Source organism: Eptatretus burgeri, chromosome 2, assembly GCF_056783735.1.
Source record: "Eptatretus burgeri isolate ZD-2024b chromosome 2, Ebu_testis_v1, whole genome shotgun sequence".
In the NCBI taxonomy this organism is placed as follows: Eukaryota; Metazoa; Chordata; class Myxini; order Myxiniformes; family Myxinidae; genus Eptatretus; species Eptatretus burgeri.
In genome coordinates, this window is record NC_140962.1 from 148599926 (window position 1) to 148612819 (window position 12894).

Genomic DNA, 12894 nt, shown 5'->3' on the forward strand with positions numbered 1-12894 from the left:
AGGTACACGATTATGATGCAAGAACATCTGGGATGCGCAAAAAAAGGATTTTTTTTTTTTAAGAACGACATTTGACCTTGACCTTTAACTCGGAGGGGCATGATATACATTAGGCATAAATACACCTTTCTGTAGCGCTAGGCTATCTAGAGATGGCACCTTTGTTCCGATTGGAATTTTTTTTAAAATAATGTTGTGGTTAAAGAATTCTATAATTAGGTCATGACAAAAATAGGTCATGGTCAAAAAGTCAACCCCACATGCTCTTTATTCGCATTGTTGATGTACACTTTCATTCCAAAAGTCCTAACCAGCTCCGAGATACAGCTCGGACAAAAAAAAGTGAATAAAAACAACCTAAATAGTCCTTAGTACTCCAAGGGGTCAAATAAGTTCTGAGGTACCATTAAAATTTGGGGCACTAATTATAGAAACAAACCCAACAACAGGAACAATTGTCCCCTTATCCTATATTGGCGGTTGGTTTACTTATTTTAATTAAACATAAAGAGTAAACTGAAGATCAGTCTTACTGTCCATTACCCCCTTCCCCCCATTTAGTATAACTCAAATCTGTTCGTTGAGATGTCATATCTATTCATTTCTCTTTTGTACAAACTTCTGTTTCCATGATGCAGCCCAGGTGATGTCTCATGGAAAGGGAGTTTGTACTATTATAGGTCATGTGACCTTCACCGTGTTCATTTTGAGGTTATCTAATAATTATTGCTCAACCTGGGACAAAGAACCTTCTAATATAACTCGTTTATCATCAACTTTCTTCTGATGATTCTTTGTTTCACTGTTTGGAGTTTTTATCTCTTCACAGGTTATGGGGATGCAAACTGAGCACCAAGTCTGGACCTGTCCTGAGGGACCTGAAGAACATCATCAACTTGGAGGATCTTGAGTGAGTCCTGAACTGTTATTGAGGTTTTTGTTGTTCTTCTCTTTCACAAGACATGGAGTTGTGAATTCCCATCACAGGGTTTATAAATAAACTCTATTTTTAAGAGAATTAGTGAGAGGTTTCATGGAAACAAATCCAACAAGTGCTGTTCATATAATTATATAATTATTTATAGAGACACATTTGGTATGGGTGATGTTGGATCATCGAGGTATGTTAACACCGTGGATAAACAATATAACCACTGTCTGAAGCAAGTAAAATCTGACTTTTCAAGCATTAACCTTCCCTCCAGAGTAAAAGAGGGGTGAAGATCTGAAATGTCTGTTTCTCTTTCCTTCATTCCTGTGGTTAACATACCTCAATCAACGTTCTGTTGATTCCATCTATTTTGATAAATACATGAAATGTATTCATCCATTTCCTTCATTCACACTTTTATTGTATTCTTTAATTTTAATCCTTTCTCTTCTTCAGTGTGAGATGCAATGATCCAAGCCTCGATGATCCCATAACCAAGTGAAAATGGTTCAGACGCAGTGAGTGGGAAGTGGAGGGGTGGTGTATGTTTTGTGCAATTAAAACAAGTGAGAATGAGAAATTTCTAAACTGGGAAATGAAAGTATATTGCAAAGTGTGGTGGGTTTTGATGAAATAATTTTGATTTCTCTTTGGGGGAGGGATGTTGTTTATTTAGTTATTAATTTTGTTATTTTTAAACATAAATAATAATACCGTAAAAGCTTTGTTATCCAGCACTTTACAAACTGGCACATTCTACCAACCGGCACACTAGAAATCTCAATCGAGCTGTTTCTACATGACCACAAAGCTCACTCACCGAGAGTAGTTCCTGATGCTCTCGGTAGGCGCTCATTGTGGTGTTGCTGCTTGTCAACAACCTTTACCTGTCGATTACCAAGCTACAATGACCATATTGTTTGTCACGAGTAGGCCTGAGTGGTTCTCTGTATGTGAAATCCATTCAATTCTCAGTTGTTATCTCAATTTCATGACTAATCGATTGATCACATTAAGTTTACAAAATAATGCAAGTACTGAAGTGTTAGTTTATTAACTGAGTGATATATTTTCAGGAAAGTGGAGTGTTTTAACACTTTAGTATGTTATACCTGTCGTAAGCTTAGAGAAATTTCAGTTTGAAGAAAAGAGAATAAAAGTTTGATATCACTTAACAGTTCATCGGTGTCGTCAATTATTACCCCATCAAAAGAGAAAAAATAAGCTCAAATGAGCGAAGATCCTCGTTCTCTTTATGATGACGTCATAAAAACGAACATGACGTCATTGTGATGTATCAGGTTTGTGATAAATTATCTGTGCTAATGCCCGGCTTGATTCCCGCAAACAAAAATCAAACAGCTTGCCGAGTTTCGGAGATGATGGTATAGGCGATTTCCATTCGCGGCGATATTATGACGTCAACTTTTTTTCTAGGAAGAATTTCCAAAATCGGAGATGGTTACTGCCTGCGTGTGGGCTTTCTGCATATACATGGCAAGTTTCACGAAGATCCGATGAAAACTCTGGGTTGTGAAACAAAAAATGTCAAAAAATAGGAATGACGTCATAAAAATTGATATGACATCATAGTGATGCATCATATGTGCGATAATTCATCTCTGCTAATGCCCTGTTTGATTCCCGCAAACAGAATTCAAAAAGCTTGCCTAGTTTCGGAGATAATTTTTTATGCGATTTCCATTAGCGGAGATATTTTGACATCATAACTTTTTTTTTCTAGGAGGAATTTTCAAAATCGGAGATAGTTACTGTCTGCGCAGGGTATTTTTACATATATATGCCAAGTTTCAGGAAGTTACGATAAAAAACTGTAGACTGTGAAACAAAAACGTCCACAAGAAGAAGATGAAGAACAACAACGTGAGAAACACTTAGAGATCCTCCATGAGGATCTAAAAACACTCGATAGTCAACCCAGCCTCAGCTGTGGAAACGAGGCTTTTCTCTCGACAACCTTACGTTGCAGCCTCATGGTTCAAGAACCGCATCCATCCATCATAAATCTTCACCATCACCATGAGGTGCCACGGAAACCTCTGCTTCTCAAAACGTCAGGCATTCACTTCCTTCCTTTTGAAAACCCTTCATAGTCCAGCGGAAATGTGAAAAAGCATGTTGTGGCATCATTATGAAGTTTTTTTTTTGGTTGATTCATCATCTCTGAGCTATCCTGAATCAGAATCAGCCAGGTGCCAGACACGCACCCTTGAGGAATTTTTTTTAGAGGCGAAAAACAAAATGGCCACCACCGACTTTCGATAAATTCTGTTTTGGGCTATATCTTCACTTCTAATGCACTTACAAACACAATTTTGGTGTCTACTACTATGTTTTCATGGTCAAGGAATCCGATGATGATACAATTGAAGGTGTATATGTATATATATATATATATATATATATATATATATATATATATATATATATATATATATATATATATTTGAGGGTTCATCACTATATCTTCTTATTCTTCTTCTACTTCTTTCGGCTGCTCCCGTTAGGGGTCGCCACAGCGGATCATCCATATGATCCGCACAATGATTTGGCACAGGTTTTACGCCGGATGCCCTTCCTGACGCAACCCTGGTCGCCTCTTACGACACAGGGCTATGGTACACCTATTTTAACCGGGGTATACACCGGGCCCAGTACACTGGTACTCATTTCGCCGACCTCGGAAGGATGACAGGCTGAGTCAACCCCCTGGTGTATTAATTCAGTGGTGCAACGGGGCTTGAACTCAAGATATTTTGGATCCCAAGCCGCTGCCCTAACCACTGCACCAACACCAGGCTACATATACATGTAAATAAATATATATATATATATATGTATATATATATATATATATATATATATATATGTATATGTATATGTATATGTATATATATGTATATGTATATGTATATGTATATATATGTATATGTATATGTATATATATGTATATGTATGTATATGTACATATATGTATATGTACATATATATATATATATGTATGTATATATATATATATATATATATATATATATGTATATGTATGTATGAATATGTATATGTATATATATATATATATATATATATATATATATATATATATATATATATATATGTATATATATGTATATATATATATATATATATATATATATATATATATATATATATATATATATATATATATATATATATATATATATATATATATATATATATATATATATATATATATATATATATATATATATATGTATATGTGTATATATATATGTATATGTATATGTGTATATATATATATATGTATATGTATATGTGTATATATATATATATATATATGTATATGTATATGTGTATATATATATATATATATATATATGTATATGTATATATATATATATATATATATATATATATATGTATATGTATATATATATATATATATATATATATATATATATATATATGTATATGTATATATATATATATAATATATAAGACCTGTCTCATATTTTCAAGATTGCCACCATTTTAATATGAAAAATGGCTATTTTGCAGTTCCACTGATCACTTCGAGTAAGAAATTGAATTTGATGAACCCTCAAATATTAATACTACGTACAATAATATTAAATGACAGCTGAAGTAACTTACTTGCAATGATCAATGAATTGATGATTATATTGGAATACGATTTTTACACAAATATATCCTGATACATGTGGATAGTTGACTATGACCTTGGCTAATGTCTAAAAGTAAGTATGTACATGTATATGATTTTGAAATTACCTTTTATTTTTAGGCAAACAAATATTAACTTTGTTAAGGATGCAATCAATGTTCTACATTATGTTCAATCTTCGTCATCATCGTCGTGATTAGCAGCTGCTACCCTTGTCTGTTCGTTACAACAGTCTGATCCAGCATTACAACTGCAAAACATCGAACATGACATCTGTGCTGCCACACAACCACACCTCCCGGTGGAACATGGCCGGCTGGTGGAGCATCCACACTCGATCAGCTGAAAAATGGTGACTTGTGCAGCAGACACATCAGGTGGAAGTGTGGTTGGACACAACGTCACACCGTCCTCACCTTCTTGCCATCCATACTTGATGGGATCCAAGTTCGGAGGGTCTGACAGAGTGGCCAATTTCCATATAATGACTTGATGATGAGTGTGATGTACATGTTGAACAATGGCATCATGCGATGGGGCAACGACTTCAAATTCGGAGCAGAGGTAATCTTGGAGTTGGCCATCTTAGACTTCCACAACTGATACCGGTGTGTGGACATATCACCTTCGACTTTGGAACCATAACGGGCAGCAATGAAGGTACTTGCCTCAGATATCATCTTTTCCTAGTCTGCTTCCAGCTGACCAAATAAGGTGGGATTATGTCCACCCATTAGTACCTTCACCGCTGTGACCTTTCCAATGCCAAACAAATAAGACACAGTATCGCATCCGGTCAGAGCATGTTTAGCAGGCAGATATTTGGCGATGCTTTTGTGTTTCAGTGCTGTTTGGCGAATGTCTACGTTCGCCCTCCCAGCACACGGACTCTCCATGCTGACATCCACAGTCATCTTTTCCTCAAGGTAGAAATGAATCAACAGGACAAAGACATCTGTATCGTCGCAGACCACTTTGATGTGTGAGTCACCACTGACACCTGACACAATTCTAACTAAGTGATGGATGATGATGACATCTGCTTCTTCATGGTGTGTTTTCAGATCCTGTCTCTGGAGAGTGGAATTGTTCCATACTTGAACTGGTGTAGGATCTTTTCCGGTGATCACCAGTTTGGTCTGGTTGTCCACAATGTGGGTCGTGAGATACTGACAGATCAAATCGATCAGTTGTACTTTGTTGTCGGCTACATTTAGGACCACTTTTTGCACTGGAAGTGTTGTGTGTAAGTTGAGTTGATGTTTTCGACTTGAATCATGACCTGCGCGACTGGATCTCGTCATTTGTTTCGTGCTGATTTTCATGTACCTGTCAAAAATCAGGTATCCGTCAACACTCCAGGTGGTATTTGATGGTTCCCATGAAGTTGATCACATAATCCTCAACTATACCATTTGTGGGCCAATGTACAGTCCATAATATGGCGCATCCATCGATGATGACAGCATCTAGAACACCTTGGATTCGACTTGATTGCTCAACTTGGAGTTTCGTCTTCAGGATTGCTTTCGACTGAGCCCGCATCGCACCGCTCTCATCAAACAAGGAGGCTGGGACAGGGGACAGTTCGTAAGAGAGGACATCCTTGATATCAATATCCCTGTATTGTTGGAGACATAAGACTCAGGTGTAGATCAATTCAGTATCATATACTGGCCTTCCATCCAGCTTGATGCTGTTTTTGGTCAGTCATCAGGGTCACTTTTTTGGTTAGTGTCTTGTTGAAGCTTGTTGGCCATCCAGATTCAAATTCCGCCATCTGTTGTCGTCCAATCTTGAGAGAATCATCAATGTTTACTTTGTCTGTCGCATGAAACATAGTAGTAGACACCAAAATTGTGTGTGTAAGTGCATTAGAAGTGAAGATATAGCCCAAAACAGAATTTATCGAAAGTCGGTGGTGGCCATTTTGTTTTTCGCCTCTAAAAAAAATTCCTCAAGGCTGCGAGTCTGGCACCTGGCTGATTCTGATTCAGGATAGCTCAGAGATGATGAATCAACCAAAAAAACTTCATAATGACGCTAAAGCACACTTTGCCCTGAAATGACTATTTGGCATCAAGACTGTCGGTGACGTTTCCTGAGTCAACCACAGGATCCCAAATCTTGGGTAGAACATGTACGTGACACTCGTGGAAAGAAGAAGACATTCTCCTTTCAAAGCATCATGGCTTCGGTTACCCATCGAGCAGCACTGGTGGGAAGAGGAAGAGGATTGTTCTTGCAATCAACCAGAAGATTGACAAATGCATGAGGCTGGAGAAGGGAGAAAACAGAAATGTGTTTATGTGCGAATACAATGTCGAATTGTCAACCATTCCTGACATCAAGGTCCAGAAGGACAAGTTACTGGAATTTTACACCAAGTCGGAGACTGACAAAGCTGCTGCTAAGTGCCGTACTCGACACAAGCCAAAGATGGAGCAGAAAGATAAAGTTTTGAATGAATGGTTTTCTCTCAAGCATTCGGAGGGAGCGCCAATCTCACGACCGATGTTAATGAAGAAGGCAAAGTATTTTTTATGATTAGATGGGATTGACTGATCAATGTGCCTTTTCTGATGCCTGGCTGGCTTGCTTCAAGCTGTGAAATGGGATACGGCAGCTTGATATCCCAAGACAGCAAAACTCTGCAGATCATGATCCAATACATTTTCAGTATGGTGAGGCAAGCAAGTGATGAAAATCCACTTCAAAGTTTGACTGAAGTAAAAATTGAAGAGTGATGTTAAGTGAACCGGATGCTGAAGTGACCCGTGTTATGAATGACTCTGAAATCATCGACAGTGTTGATTCACAAAAGGAAGTACAACACCAAGAAGACTAATCAGAAGAAGACTTTTCAACTGAACATATCACTTGGGCTAATGCTGGGGTGTGTTCCATTACAATGAACTTGTTGGTCAGGTAAGGTCAGGTATAGGAGCACACGCTGGAGCAGTACTTCACTGCGTCCACTTTCCACTAGTACTCCAGGGGCCTCCGTCTGGCCACCCCGAAGCAGATGCCAGGCTCATCTCCATTTTCTGCTGAACAACCTGCAGCAACCACAAGGCACGTAGTCGGCCCATTGGCCTCCTCCACTCACGAGGCTCCCTCGCTGAGAGAATCTGATGAGCACGATCAGCATCAGGAAAACGAGCTGCATGTCCATACAGCCGCAGATGATGCTCACAGATTATGCAGGTAACAAATCTCATTTGAGTCTGTCTCAGCAACCGCTCATTGGACATAAAGTCTGACCAGCGAGAGCCAAGGATTCTCAGAAGAGACCTGGTACCAAAGGAATGAAGTCTCCATCTCAGATCCCTGGTCAGAGTCCAAGTCACATCCGCCGAACAAGCCTGGAAGCACAAAGGACCTGAAGACTCAGACTTTCGTCCTCCTGCACAGGTACAGACAGCACCGCACTCCATGATCCAGTGAATCCAGGACTCCCCAGGCCAGATCCAGATGTCTATTCACCTCTGGCTCACAGCCAGCAGACATGAATATCACTGCCAAGGTAAGTGAATCTCAATGTGACCTCAACATACGCATCGCAAACAGATACAGACAAGATAGAACCATCCAATATGTCATTGAAAGGCTGGATGTTAGTTTTTACCCAGGAAACCTGTAATCCCAGCAGCTTTGACTCCTTATGCTTCAGTCACATTTGGCTCGGCGGCCGTAAGGTCTAAAAAATCTACGGCCACTAGCAATTATAGGGCGGCCACAGTATTTCCATGGTCACACAATGGAGCAGTCACATACGTTTTATTTTTCGGGTAGCCGCACGGGGTATTTAGAAATTGTGGAGACCGAAAATGTGGGGGTTCCGTACGGTCTTTGATTTGATGTCGCACGGTGAACTTAGGGTGTCCCTGCGGCGGCCATAGAATTTTCAAGGCAGGCGCAAGGTAGCCTCAAGGTGGCCGCAAGGCGACCGCAGGGGGGCCCTAAGGCGAACGTGGAAATAGTGCGGCCGCCGTAATTTTTTTGGGCTTGGCAAAATTCATTTTTCATTGACAAGAGCCTACAGAAAACGCACGAAAAACGCAAGCCCACCGTACGCCCTATGTACGGTCTACGTGGAACACATCTACATCATGGCTATGGCTTATCGAATTGCTATGGCCAACCGAGAAATGAAAAAAAGTTATAACTCCGCGCTTTAATTCCACGGAGACCCCTACGGCCTGTAAAAGATAGCCATACGACGTAGGGCCACCCTGAGGCCACCTCAGAAACTCTGCGGCCGTCGCACGTTTCTGTCAATTCAGGGGGGGGTGGGGTACGGCCGCCGTATCCTAGCCGTAGAGCAAATGTGACTCATGCTTTATTCAACACCTCAAGGGCCCCAAAAAGGATATCTTGAGTCTCCTAAAAAATAACTGCATCGCTTGCGAAATCAAGGTCAGATATCTTGACATTCCCAAATGATGCACTGCAATTTGATCTCTCTGACATCCTCCCCAGAATCCAGTCCATACAAGTGCTGAAAAGTGTGGGGGCCAGTACATCCATCCATCCATTGTGACCATACTCTGTGCAGAGCGTTGGTGCTGCCTAAGCAGTCTCTTTGTCCAACGGGCACAATCCTGGACGGGTCGCCACTCCGACGCAGGATACAAGCAAGCTGACACTCATTTTGCTCACCTCAGAAGGATGACAGGCAGAGTCAACCCCACCTGGTATTAATTGAACGGCAAAGTGGGATTTGAACTCAGGATCCTAGGATCCCAAGCCCACCACCCTAACTATAGTAACAACTGGAAATAAGTTAGAGATGGTATCACCACATCTCACAGCACTCTCAGTTCCAGAGTGTAGCTCAGACATCAGATTGATCAGTTTTGGTGACACCCCACGAAGACTAAGAATCCTCCAGAGGGCATCCCAATTCACTGAATTGAACGCTTTGTAGAGATCAACATAGGCTGGAAGCAGCCCCTGCCGAAACTCTCATCTGCATTTGGTGAGGACCTGAGGGCAAGGATACGGTGAATCGTTGACCTCTTTGTTGTAAAGCCTGAGTGCTCTGAGTGCTGGTGCTCAAGCAGATGGTGGCAAACCCCATTGAGAATTATCCGAGCAAAGACCTTGCCTGGCACTGAGAGCAGCGTCACCCCTTGGAAGTTGTTGCATTCCCGGCGATCACCCCTCCCTTTCCAGAGAGGGAAAACAAGGCTGCTCTTCTGGTCAGTTGGGATGATGCCTGTGTTCCAGGCAGAGCACAGAAATGCATGCAATGACATGAGTGCAGCATTTCCACCAGCCTTGAGAAGTTCAGCATGGATGCCACAGATCCCAGGAGCTCGACCCCATTTCAACCGTTTCACCACAGTCTGTGGTTCCACAAACAATGGTGGATCTCAGTTGATTGGAGTGTCAGATATTGGGATAGTAACTCCCCTGAAATCCAACACAATAGCTGGTGTGTCAGCCTGGTACAGCCTCTCAAAGTAACCGGCTCAGCCGGTCTTCACTTCGGACTCCTCTGTCAAGAGCCCTCCACCCTCCACCCTCCGCTCTAACCGCAGTACACTGAGAGATGGACTTGGAGGAACACAATGTGTGAATTCCCCATCAAGCAGGATGAGAGTCTCTTAACCACAGGTGATGTTCTACCCCTCTCTCAGATTCCTTGCACATAGGCCTCCTTGTCTTCCCTCAGCGCATGCACAGTTTTAAACCTCAACTCCCTGAACAGCTCAGCTCTGCCATTAAGCCTAGCCCTGCGAGTCTGATCAATGGTATCCAGTATACCGAGTGATACAAAATTCTTCTTCCCCATTCGGTGAGTTCCAAGACATCAACCGGCAACATCGATGATGATGGTCTTGAAGACACTCCACAACTCTTCAGGATTTCCCAAAGCACCGAGACACCCCCCCCCCCCAAATTCACACGCGGCCTGTTCACAAACTCCTCAGCTAGCCTCTCATAATTGAGCTTGCCAATATCCTGCCTCGGCTGGGATGGTATCATTCTGGATTTAAGCTGAAACTTCAGAGTTGCTATCACAAGCTTGTGGTCAGTATTGAGGAACTCCGGAAGACCCTGTAGTTCTGGATCATCCTCCAGAGACCATCAACGAGCACATGGTCAATCTCCTTGGCCTCACCACCAACGTTGGAATGCCAAGTCCAGCGATAAGCCTGTGGGCACTGAAACCATGAACCAGCCACCCTAAGTCCTCAACTTCTTGCAAAATCAAGGAACTTAGTGCTGTTCTGGGTCACAGTTCCAGGCCCATGGGGACCAACACATGTCTTATAACCATCCCTATCAGGGCCAGTCGATGCATTTAAATCCCCTAACACTAGAAGAGTATCTCACCTGGGGCACTGATCAACCACACTCAAGCGTGGCATAAAATGCGTCCTTCACGGTGAGATCACTCACCTCAGTCGGAGCATATACATAGACCAAGGAAATAACACCCAAGGAGTGACGAATCCTGAGTCTCATAATACGCTCGTTGACAGGTGTTACCTCAATTATCATTGGAGTCAGCTTATTGTACACAGCTTCAGCAAGTCAGCTTATTGGGCACAGCTACTGCAACTCCTTGGGCATGGTAACTGTCAGAGGGACCAGACCAATAGTAAGTGTAACCACCCACCATGATCTCACCACTATCCAGTCTCCGAACCCCATAGAGTGCTGCAATACCGATGTTCAAACGCTTGAGCTCAGATGATAAGAAAGACAGATGATTATCCTCTCTGAGTTATGGGACATTCCATGCACTCAGCTTAATCCAAGGAGACTGCCGTCTGTTGGTCGACACATCAGCACCACTCCGCCACACACCACCGCAATCTGACCCAGAAAGTTTACCCCATGCTTTTCCTCCTATCATCAAGGAATGGGGGTCCTGAAGGCTTTGCCCTAATCCTGTCACCTGGTGAGCTGCCCTGTGAAGTGCAGCAGCACAGGAAGTACTCCCACGGAGTGGGTTTTCAGTTTTCTTTGCATTTATGGGTTTTGTGGAATGAAGGGTTTTACGGTGGACAGAGTGCGAATCCTGCCACCAACCTTCTAATAAGAAGTAACCCAACTGCAGGAGGACATTCACAGCTTGGTTGGGCACTGGATATGGATGGCCGTTGGCTCATAAGGAGCTCCTCTGCCCTTTGAGCTTGTGGAGCCATCACATCGTGGCTTAAGCACTTGAGCAAGCACTCTAACGAAATGGTCGATAAGGAATGGCTGGCTTGTTGAGCGATAGCAAGCTGATTGGTAATGGAACACACTCCTGCTAAAGGTCTTGACATGCTTGTGAAGTTTGCTGAAAGCCAAAAGCCTACACCACCCAGGAAGTGAGGCAGTTGCACCTCGTACAAAAACAATTCATTAGGAAGAGGCAAGAAACAACGCAGCACTCCGTCATAAGGAAATGGTTCAAGAAAGCCTCTGGAGTTCGATAAGATGATGAGCCCAATGAGTCTGAGAAAGCAGAGAGTCTGAGAAAGTGATGGAAGATCTAAAGTTGACACTTTAGAACGTCCATCAACTTGAAAAGACTAGTTTATGTTTTATAATACAGGTGTGGTACTGTTTTGCATTATTCATTCGTAATTCTCTTTATACTATTCTGTCATGTTAATATTTTCTCCCGTTGGACTTGTTCCGAAATGGGGGCTGATGCATTTGGTCTCGATTTTCGTGAGCATGCGTCCGCAACCATATTTCAGACATGTATGGACCATTTTTATTCGTGCTTTGCACAGACAACACATGATGGTGTACATATGCACGTCATTCTTTTTTCCACTGGCGGCCATTTTAGTTGTAAAAAATAAAAAACGATGTTGAACACATCCTCAACCATTTCTCGCACATGCATTTACTGGTGTTGTTTAAGCTTGGCACACAGATAATGAATGATGGTTCACATATACACGTCATTTTTTAAAAAAGACATCAGATCCAATATGGCCAACTGGTGGCCATTTTAGTTGGACATAAATATGGGCTAGCCCTTTAACTCCACACAGCAAAATTACTAAAACAACGGGGGCGATGACATTTTATGTCTATTTTACTTGTTTATTCGATTTTTCACAGGCAAAGTTTAATAAGTTGCTCTTTTGTATCATTGGATATAACATTTAGATAACCGGCATATTTGATTAACCGGCAGGGGCGAAGTCCCGTAGGTACTGGATAACACAGCTTTTACAGTAATATTGTTGTTTGTATTTTTGAACTGTTTAAAATAAATACAAAGGTTTGTATTTTTTGT

At 41.6% G+C, this 12894-nt stretch overlaps 2 protein-coding genes across 10 annotated transcripts in view; one reads left to right on the forward strand and one right to left on the reverse strand.

Annotated features, from left to right (window-relative positions):
• The window catches only part of LOC147033505 (NACHT, LRR and PYD domains-containing protein 12-like), an 85471-nt gene that overhangs the window by 63644 nt on the left and 8933 nt on the right, over nt 1-12894 (forward strand). For 6 of the 9 annotated variants that reach the window (XM_085854968.1, XM_085854991.1, XM_085855000.1 and 3 more), the window contains 2 exons: nt 830-910; nt 1388-2111. In XM_085854968.1, coding sequence (XP_085711094.1) covers nt 830-910; nt 1388-1433 — 127 coding nt within the window. In that variant the 3' untranslated portion in view covers nt 1434-2111. Of the gene's footprint in view, nt 1-829; nt 911-1387; nt 2112-4869; nt 5298-5482; nt 12891-12894 lie in introns of those variants that run through there. The other 3 variants (XR_015051254.1, XM_085854976.1, XR_015051258.1) reach the window with 3 other exon arrangements.
• Nucleotides 1-12894, reverse strand: part of LOC147033506 (vespryn-like) — an 81578-nt gene that overhangs the window by 2759 nt on the left and 65925 nt on the right. The gene's annotated exons all lie outside the window — the stretch shown is intronic.